Source organism: Phoxinus phoxinus (genome assembly GCF_949152265.1).
Source record: "Phoxinus phoxinus genome assembly, chromosome: 6".
NCBI lineage: Eukaryota > Metazoa > Chordata > Actinopteri > Cypriniformes > Leuciscidae > Phoxinus > Phoxinus phoxinus.
The window spans coordinates 28,224,601-28,235,724 of record NC_136881.1 but is presented as its reverse complement, the minus strand read 5'-3'; the positions used below and the strand labels follow the sequence as shown (position 1 = coordinate 28,235,724).

At 37.8% G+C, this 11,124-nt stretch overlaps 1 protein-coding gene across 3 annotated transcripts in view; it reads right to left on the bottom strand.

Moving 5' to 3' along the window:
• Positions 1-3,974: 3,974 nt before the first annotated feature.
• galntl6 (polypeptide N-acetylgalactosaminyltransferase like 6) overlaps positions 3,975-11,124 on the bottom strand; it is a 191,953-nt gene continuing 184,803 nt past the window's right edge. For 2 of the 3 annotated variants that reach the window (XM_079615794.1, XM_079615793.1), the window contains exons 10-12: positions 8,801-8,917; positions 8,425-8,574; positions 3,981-4,789 (exon numbers count right to left, since the gene is read on the bottom strand). In XM_079615794.1, the coding sequence (XP_079471920.1) occupies positions 4,622-4,789; positions 8,425-8,574; positions 8,801-8,917 (435 nt within the window). In that variant the 3' untranslated portion in view covers positions 3,981-4,621. Of the gene's footprint in view, positions 4,790-8,424; positions 8,575-8,800; positions 8,918-11,124 lie in introns of all 3 variants that reach the window. The other variant, XM_079615792.1, reaches the window with a different exon arrangement.

The window sequence follows — 11,124 nt, the reverse complement described above, 5'->3', positions numbered from 1 at the left end:
TCTCTTGGCAGTTCCTTGTTCTTCAGAGCATTGCTGTTTTTCCTGCTTAACTGGGAATTATAAATGTTTTTTAGCCATCTATTAAAGGATTTATGATCACCGACAATATATTATGAAATGTCCATTGGTCATTTTTATTTCAATAGTTAGTTGTAGGAATCGTTTTCAATCACAAGATGTCGCCAAATCATCGCTTGTATGGGTATATAACTCCCAAACTATTTGTTTTTTTTTTTATGCGGAAAAACCTTCTCACAATGAATACATATCGATTGTGTACATCATGGGTTCAATGTAGCACAAATATAATAGCACACATATATAATAAAAAAATAGAGAGATCCAAATATTGCTGTGGACAGTTCTTTGCAGTTCACTTAAAGAACCTTCTTGTGTAACAAATAGCCTAAATGAGCAAATTCAGTATTCTCTCAATTATTTACATTTAGTCAATTATCATGTCATATAGGTCTATGATAATGTTATGAGCTGTCATGCTTGAAATGTAAATTTACAGTTGAAGATTTTCAAGAACCAAACATAATTTTTTTGTAAGTCCACATACAAAATTTATAGCCTATTAAATCCCCATGCTGAAGTGGAAATTGTTTAACAAGCAGTTTTCTCTTCTGTGTTGACATGTCCTGAAATAGAAAGCTTGGGACTAATAAAGTTAGTTATTGTTATGGAAACCAGAGACAGTTCACTGAGACACACCTCCTGAAACTTTGACTGTTAAACCGGGAAATCTCGTCATCCTGCCTTTCCCTGATTTGTAAGGGCATATAAAGTCTGTCAGTTTGGTGTTTTCCAGTTTCACTCTGACAGCTTATTAAAACACACCATCTGTCATTCATGCTCTATATTAAATGGGAGTGTCTTGTTTATGTAGCCTATTATGTAAGGAGATTAGGATGGTTTGAATATTGAGGTGGTATTATATTGATAATTAGATGAAAAGTTTATTGAGCACCAAACCAGCATGTTAGAATTATTTCTGAAGGATGATGTGAAACTGAAGACTGGAATAATGGCTGCTGAACATTTTACAATATAATTTTTTTTCTGTATTTAAGATCAAATAAATCCAGCCTTATTGAGCAATACTTCTTTAAAAGTATATATTTTTAAAGAAACATTAAAAATCTTACAGAATCCAAACTTTTGAACAGTAGTTTTGAAATAAATAAATAAAAATAATCACAAATTAAGGTAATAATGTTTTGTAATTTCATTTTTGTTGGATTACTCAGTAGCCACTTTAATTATAATTGTTTCATGTGAAATCAGGAGTTTATGGTATGTTCTCATTAAGCAGTTTATGTGTAAGAAATATTCTTCTGATAAGCAGGATTGTGTGTATAATGGTAGACCATAACAATATTACACGCAAACATGTTTAGTTAATATTTAAATCCAGAGTGCAAAATCCAGATCTGAAGCTATGAGGGAGCTTGACGTCATATGCACATCTCTTTGTTCCACACTTTTAAGTGACTTACACTTTACAGTGGCATTTCAATACATATGCTGTAATGATAATGTTAACTTAAATTGTTAACATTAAGTAGCCTAGCTATCGTTAAAAAAAAAAAAAAAAAAAAAAAAAACATAAGACAGAGGGAAAAACTCGCACTGAAAAAATCTTTGTAATAATCTGTAATGTTAAACTTGACTGTCTCAGTGATAAATCACTTGCAGTGAGATAAGAAACTATTTGTAGAAGATAAGCTCCCCCTAGTGTTCAAGATTGAGAACACAGACCTCAGATATCCAGTAGGATGATTTATAGCCAGATATACAACTTTCAGGACGTTTTCACTTTCTACTCATATCAGCGATTTTCTAGTCTCAGTCAGACTAGAAATGTTGTTGCATAAAATGTTCTGAAAATATTAGCACACATATTTAGGCAGACACCCGGGCCCATTCCCCCAGCCAACAATTGAACATTTTCCACCATTACTGGAAAAGGTGTTTAATTTAAAGATATAAAAAAGTCAATATGGTTGTATTATGTTCGGTTCACTTGTTCATCACATTTCTTTCAAATGTCTTATTTATCATTGGAATTAAAATGCAATTGGACTGAACCATAGGCTACAACACCAAATGAATCGAACATATTTACTGAGGTGTACTTGTGACAACTTCCCCATTTTACTACAGCCTTTCAATCTATAAAAAAATGTTCAGAACCTTTGAAGCACCTTACAGCATTACACACACATATATAACAGTGCTACTGTGGCTGAACCTGTGGTCTACATATTTGCTGTTTATTTATGGTAAAGAAATATGTAAATTAAATATGTAAAATTATGATCTGCTAAGTATTTAGCCTATGTTTTTGTAATCATCCTCATGAAGCATTACTGAATTAATATTAGTACTATTGTTTTTAATTATTATCTTAATGTTCCCCGAGGTTCACTTATAATGTTGATAAAGTGTTTTGCACAAAACAACAACAACAACAGTCACAAAGCATTGCTAAATAGTTTACTTACGGTTTGTAATGCAGCTACTGTCAGATCCAATACTGTTGGCTGCTTCATCTTTCTACAAAAGTTTCTTTGCGAACTCTCCTCTTCACTGTGCCTCAATTACAAAGCAAAATGCTTTGAACAAACATACGTATAGCCTAATCCTCTTATGCCATCCAAGATGGAATTACAATAAACCATCCACTTGTTTCCGAGCCTTCTGAAGTCTGTACAGGGACTTCTTTCACTCTTCCATTTGTCCCGTAAAAGCGAATTGGGGAATCCACTGAAATCCTAACACCGATTTCTTCAACCTTATGCCTATTGTCAGAAACATCATATCTTCCATAAAACAAATTAAAATCATTAACCCATTTAAACATATATGTGTCTATAATAATATATCATCATTTACACTTCTCGATTCATGCCCCATCATCTTATGCAGAGACCAAATACCAAATTCTTTCCATTAAAAAGTAAAAGCTGCCAGTGCCTGCACCATGACATGATTATAATAAATGACCACAGCATGGCATGCAGGACAACACAGTATTAGTTTTGCAGCCACTTGCTTTGAAAAAAAAAAACATTGACATTATTGTTTGTGTACAATTCTGAAATAGCTTTTTTAGAGCCTCTTCCCTGGCGACACTAACACAGTGGGCCGTTTTTGCTTGTTTTAAACTGCAAGTGAAGTGCAGTGTCTTTGCTTCAAAATAAATGTAATCTTTTTTTTCAGTTATATTACTTGCTTTTACTTGACCAAAAAAAGTTATAAGTGTCCTCTTTAAACAACAACAACATCCTATGACTACGACTGTAGTCTAAAGCATTCATGAATTGCAAGCATTTAAGTTTATGTCATTTTCCAGTGTATGCTCTAAAACAGGGAAGACAGGTAAGAGGCTAGTTTATTGCACTTTATTTTGCACAATCTAAAAATCTCGCCGGACACCAACAGAGCCTGGTCCGGTCATTCGCGATGCTTGCATCCAGTGTAAATGTCAGCCATTAAGCGACTGCACAGCAGTATAGGCAGGGCCTATGGTGCGATGCTGAATGACTATTCGTTGATGTTTTGCTCTGGAGTCAATCATATGCAAATGTATTTTCCAGTATGATGTCACAGATCCCACAATATCAAAACGAGCTGTTTTTGGAGCTTGATTAAATAATAATCATAATAATAAATCATTTGTTTATGAGGAGGATGCTTAAGCTATGAAACTTGCAGGATGTTTTAACGGTTCAAAGACCTCGTATATGTCAAAAGATCAAGGCAAATTTGTTTTCTCATGTCATGACCCCTTTAAAGGTCAAATCATATATTATAAAATAATAGTGATAGCTAACACCAAAAAAAAAAAAGAAAAAAATGATGGCAGATGGCTCAACACCAGAGGGAGACAAACCATCACTTTTGAGATAAGACAGTGAGTATGATATCATCCATCAGCATGACAAAAGACACACAGGCAAGGCAACACGCATCCACTCATTTTCTGATTTATTTATAGACGAGAAACTCTGTAACAAGATAGATTCCATTGAAAAAGTCAAATATTTCATTGAATTAGCTCACTGCCTCAACCCAAGTTTGACTCTACATGTACAAGAGATGATAAAACAGAGTCAATACACATAAATTAAATCTGGAAAGGCACCAAATAAATACAAATAAATATGCATTTGAAACGATCCCAGAAAGAAAAATATAAATAGCAATACAAAAAAAAAAAAAAAAAAAAAACTGTTTAGAAGTTTCTGGTTTTGTACAAATCCACCATGCAATCTTCAAGGACTGATACAGAACATTCTTTCATTGGACTCCACTTCCAAAGTCCTAAAGCTGCTCTGTTTTTCATTGTATAGGAAGCAACTGAGGGCCCAAGTTAGACCCCTAAGAGAGTCGGGCTGTCCGTATTCTCCTCGACCAGCAAGGTGCTCATTGTGGATGGGTTTCCACCAGCCTCATGTCTCTCGTTGTTTCTAGTCCCCTCATTCAGACCGCTGCAGAACCTTGAGAGGGACCCAGAGCCAGACACTAAGAACATCCAGGCCCACATTTAGGATTGTGGGAGGCGTGTGTATGTGTGGAAGCCAGCTGATTGGCTTGACCACAACCCCAGGTCCTATGAGCTAGAGGCGCTGTTGAATTTGTCCAGAACGGTGGCGTTGACTTTCTGGAAGATCCACTGTTGTGTTTCAGACTCGGGGTCGCACTTGTTCATGAAAATCCGCTTATCACCCGGGCTACAGTCTATGCAACCGCTGCTCACCAGGTGGTACAAAGATTTATCCTGGAGCAAGAAGAAGATGGGAAAGAGAAAAAGAGAGAAGGAGGGTGAAATAAAAATAAATAAACAAGAAACAGTGACTGCGGCAGAGGTCTAATCCTGCAATCTCCCTCTAGCCTTTAGTCGGATTACAGGAGTGGAACTGAAGAACCAAACATGGACTGTGCTTGTGGCGAGCAGGCCCTCGACCTCGTCCAGCTCGCCACAGCGCTAATCAGAAAAGCGGACTTTATTTATTGGCTTGAGTTTGGAAGTGAAACGTGAGACATTGAGAAATGATGTACGGGAAGGGCAGGGGCGTTTTCTCCGAGGATGCAAAGGTAGGCAGTGTCTCCTCAGATAATATCCATAAATAAAACAATGCAAGTATTACGAAATATGGCATTAAAACGGTGTAAAACAATTTTATGACAGCTCACAGCGTGAGGCAGCGTCTCTCTTCCCTCCACTTAGCCCATTGAGTTTTAACAGACCCCTTAGCGTGCCATGGGTTTGGTGGGGTGTAATTGAGAATAAATGGAGAAAAGTCACATGAGAGGAGGCAGTGCCTCCATCACATTGTGATTGGCCTATTATGTTATTCGAGCGATAAATTCCGATTGGCCTATTACTTTCATCAAGCAATAACTTTTGTGTGCATTCCACATCTGCACATCGGTCTGACTCTGAATGAATAAATATATTGGTGTTAATGTAAAGACTAATTAAAAAGAAAGTAAACAACTAGCCCACATTTATCACCGTTTTATGTCATGTCAAAACCAAACTTGAAATGACTTTGAAAAACTATGGAATAGTAGCGCAGTGGAATGGAAAAAACACATTCTGTGTAAACAGGCCCTAAGTAATGTTTATTTAACCTGGAAATGTGTCAACATAAAGTTTAACTGGAACATTAATTTACATTGGATTAAAATGAAGCATTAAAAACAGCAATGACTTTGCCTCATGATTTCAAAACACCACTGCACAACGATAGGTACTCTCTCAGAAAAAATAAATGGTACAAAAGCTGTCACTGAGACAGTACCCATGTTAAAAAGGCTTTTCCACTGCATGGTACGGTTCGGTATGGCTCGGTAAGGCTCGCCTTGGCGCTTTTCGATTGCATGGCTCGGTACGGTTCACTTTGAGGCCCTTTTCCACTGCATGGTACGGCTCGGTACGGCTACTAATGCTAAAATGTGATGTGAAAACACTACAGATAACTGATTGGTCAGAGAGAATCATTGGATTTGCACCACGACAAACCAAACCCACTAAATTTAAATAGTCAGCAACAGCCACCGCAGAGTTATTTTGTCGCACATTTTTTTTAAAATGACTTGCTTGAAAAAATAAAAAAATAAACTTGAAAAAAGAAATGGCGGAATTGTTGTGACTGGTCAGTAGACGAGGTGCAGATGTTCGTCTCGTTGGTAGCCGGGGAGCAGATGGGGTGACGATCAGTCTATAATCCAATCCACTTTGAAGCGGTACTAAACTGCAGTGGAAAAGCAAACCGAGCCAAAACGAGCCGAGTCGAGTCGTACCAGGCAGTGGAAAAGGAAGCGAGCCGAGCCGAGCCGTACCATGCAGTGGAAAAGCACCATAATATGTACCATTTAGGTACTAATATTTCAAATTTTGGAACCAATATGTACCTTTAAGGTACTAATATGCACTGTTTAGGTACAAATTAGTACCTTTTGAAAGGGTATCGCCCCAGTGACAGCTTTTGTACCTTTTTTTTCTGAGAGTGTAGAAAGAAAATGAGAAAGGTTAAAGGTAAATAAAAGTGAAAGATTGGGGGATTCATCATCAATCTCCTATCAAAAAGTGGAAGACAACAAAGAAAGTCTCCACATGAAAGTGTTCTCCACAGCACACAGGGCATGTATATTTTTGCGCTAGAAACTACTGAGTATGCCAAACAGAGCCGGTGAAAAAATAGAGGATGTGTCCCTAAGGGAGTGATCAGGCTGAGCAGAGGAGGGACATGCCTTCGGGCTTTCGGCTCCAGTTCTGTGCTGCTCTCCCCTGGGTTGATTTACTGTTCTCTGCGCCTCAGGCAGCTCCACTTCCAGGTACCACCTCTTCCTTTCAACTGTATATTTCCCCTCTCTATAGCGCCGTCATTGACCTATCCTGCAATGACAGTGATTTCTTTGGTTGACACCTTAAAGCCCTTGTGCGAGACGGAATATCTCAGTTTAGGCTCATAGCACCTCGCTAGAGGGCTAGAAAAAACGTGCTTCTGTATTAGGCTCTGTCGTTCGTGATGGGCCCAGAGCGATAGGTATTAGTCCACAGGGGTTTCTGTAACAAGGTGTATGTTCGGTCCCACCGCTGCTCTGTTGCTGTAGATATACTTTATTGACCTCTTAAAGAAGATGTGAAGAGGGAATATGGAGGAAGACAGGTGCAGCTTTTCCTTAGAGATGGTACGAAAATGTATGAAGAGATATGAAAACGTAACACCTGGGTGTAAAACATTACTCATGCTGACTGTAATGGATTTTATCTCAATAACGTCATGCCCTCTTGTATTCCGTCAGTTGTATGTGTTATATTGAAATAGTTTTATAGCCATATATATGTTTTGTTACATTACTTTTTCTTAGAACATAATGTATATACACTCAAAAAAATGCTGGGTTGTTTTAACCCAATTTTGGGTCAAATATGGACAAACCCAAACGTTGGATCAAAAATGCAACCCAATGGCTGGGTTTGTCCATATTTGACCCAAAATTGGGTTAAAACAACCCAGCATTTTTTAGAGTGTATGAACACACACATGCACGCACACACAAGGTTTTCTAAAGTTATAAAATCATTTTTAAACATTTTCATCATTTTCAGTGGCCACAATTTTGACATCGATACCATGGGGAAAAATTGCCATATATATTTTTTTTATATTATCTCATAATTTAGAAGCAGCTATATAAGGCTGCTGTCACTTTAAGACCTGACGCACGGATCCATTATACTGTTACAAATGCTTTTTTTCTCAACTGTTTACATACACCTAAAATTCACCTAAAACATAACTGATTGTGTTTAGTCGAATACTCACAAAGACCATAATTTTTACATTATGTTGTGTGTATTTGACTGTTTAAGCGCAATAAGTAGCGGAAAAAACAAACCTACATTTAGCACTAAGAGGAAGCTTTATGTGCACGCACTTTGGGTAAAATTATGGGCAATATGCGCAATCCCACGCCGAAATTCATGCTCTGTAATACCAATATGTATACGGAGCAAATGAAAGGAGTGATTGAGGGAAGGCAGGTTTGTGTGTCAACTCGCTGTCTGAGAGATCACGAGAGAGCGAGAAAGCGCAGCTCCTATCGTGTATCTATATTGTGGAAAATTATAATTGGAAGCGTTTCAGTCAAATCTAAAATTCAACCCGCCAAAGTGGCTAGTATAGTGCAACCTCAGACAAACCTTGACCCCTTGGCATAAACCAGTAATAGGCACAGGCAAGTTTTGAAGAAGCTACTTGAAAGAAGTTAAAACATAAGATTGTTTTGATATGTTTTTGGTCACTACAGTAATTCCTCAAACTTTTGTGTTATTTCATAAGAATGATTAGCTATATTCCATTCTATATTTTGACTGGTAGTGTATCTGTATTGCTGCATTACCTTCCTGTAGCTCCAGTGCTGGTTGCCTTTCATACCATGGCAGTCATAAAGGGTGATAGGGCTGTTCTGACTAATAGCATCGAAGCAGAATTTTCTGGTGTGCAGGGGATCTCCAGGCCTGATGTCCTCTCTCCACCCAAACGTGAAAATCTAACCACCACAGGGAACAGCAATACTCTCAGTCTCAAAAAAGACTGTCAAGGAATACGCTTCATATCATGATTTCATTTCATCAAAGTATCAGTTCATTTTTATGGAGTTACTTAAGAAACTACACTTAAATAGTCAGTTATCTAATGCTGTTCACATTATTCCAACATGTCTGATACTAACCAGTACTGAGTTATGTGGGAAATGTACTGAAAAGGTGCCTTACCTGCTCATGTGCCCATGTTCGCTCTGCGCCCTCTTTTAAACAACTGTCCAGACGCAGTTCGGTGCCAGTGGAGCCATGTTTAGAATCGATGCACAAACCAGATGCCACATGACGGATCTGCGGACAGAGAAATAGATTTGTTCAGTGAACTGTTCTAGTTGGTGGACCAAAGTCATGCTGTTCTCAAGCAAAACTGAACTGGAGTTGCTGATCCACCATTCCCGCTTCCAATGCTGGTGTCCAGCAAACCTGCTACCAGCATTCCATGCTGGTTCCCAGCATGACAGCCATACCTTATGCTGGTGAACAACAATGCTGGATTTTTCAGCAGGATTGTCAGTGTATATAACAAGATACAAGAACAAAGCATCTGAGATCAAAAGGTTTGTAAGATAAATATATACATATGCTTAAGCTCCACTCCACATAGCCAGCAACTCCACATACACAAAGCGCATTGAAAACTCAACTTAAAATAGATTTCAATCTAGGCAACATAAATATTTTATTTAATTTTTTGATTAACAGGGACATTAATAAACCTTCCTGTAAATGTACCAGAATTAGCTCCAAAGGCATTTTTTTATATGTAGTCCCTGGACAGAATGTTATACGTCAACCTAAAACAAATATGGTTAAAATACATAAAATACACAATCCATAAATCTATCAATAAAACCCCCCCACAAACAAACATAAAAGAACAATAGCAAGAAGAAATATAAACAATGACAGAAGCAATGAGAACATGAGAGGAATATTCTAATAAGCATTTAATTTACAAACAAATGTTATCAGTATAGTATCAAATTAATGAATTAGTTAAATAATAATAATGACATGTTCTGTCTGCTGGTATTTGCCCTGCCAACATTTTAACTAGGCCCACCACACAAATATTAATTTTCCTTAAATGTGTCAGAAATATTTATATTTTGTCATACAATTTTAAGTAGGCAAATTTTTTTTTTTTTTTATAATTGCAGAAAATGATCCCAGTTATATTTGATAGTTCTGTGGATATTAACATCGAAATTATGCCAAATAATGAATAAAGAATGTCAAATGCATCTGCACATTTTTTAGCCTGGTCTCATTAGAAAAACGTACCAGTGGCAACATTTTTGCGCTCTTTTGTCGTGACTCGTCTTTAACGGGATTCGTCTCCGAGCTTTCCGCATCACAAGAACAATTATTTACCAGCTGAGATATCGAGCAAGCTTAGTACGACAGTAGAACCGAACATATGGAGCTGCTTAAGTGATGCAAACTCCAAAATATATTCATTTACAAATCATGCACACAGTGGTAAAATGTGTTTTGAGGTCATAAGATAATTGTTCAAGGTGCCGTGTGGAAACAAGTCTTTATTAATCCATAATCTGCCCCTGTAATCATAATTGTGTGTGAAACCGTTTAAAAGTGCTTGCTGTTTTGCTGCCTCCAGTGTTCATTTGTTAGAAACTGCAGCGATATGTAGCCTACCTGATGGCACATATTTTAAGGCGCTGCAAAAAAGTGTACAAAGGTAGGCCTACGTATTTATGAGACCAGGTTGAACATTTTTATATTAATAAATAGTTACACTTGAGTTTCTTGGGAGCACAGGAAAGCAGTATTTCCCGACCATAACAATCATGGTTAATGACCTCTACGGTGCTCACGGTGTGCGTTAAAAGTAACAGAATGTTAGCCAAAAGTTTTACTTCTTCCACAACTGTGCGGTGAAGTATAATGTGACCCCTGGTCTGCAATCTGTTCAAGTGCTAAATCGGACAATTTAAATAATGATTCATTCAAAATGCACCTGTTCACAAAGACGTGTGCACTTTCCCCATTGAATGAACTCTAGAGAGTTCCGCTGCCCCTTGTCCTTACATTTTTCTCCTTTTTTCCTTTTTTTTTTGATTAGCTGTCCAGGTCGCCTAATTTTCTTTAAGGCATTCAGGTGTACCGACTGTTGTCACAGTGCAGCTCAATAATGCATGAGCGGCTGGAGCCACTGCCTCCTGAGCAGACACAGAAGAGCGGGCAGCAGTTCTGGGCCAATTCTGCTCACTTATTCACCTCACTAGGGAGACATAGGGGGACTAGGGCTTGGGGCAAGGTCACACACACACACACACACACACACACACACACACACACACACACACACAAGCTTTCATTTCTATCCTTGTGGGGACATTCCATAGGCGTAATGGTTTTTATACTGTACAAACTGTATATTCTATCCCCTTACACTGCCCCTATCCCTAAACCCAACCATCACAGGAGACATTCTGCATTTTTACATTTTCAAAAATATATAATTTAGTATGTTT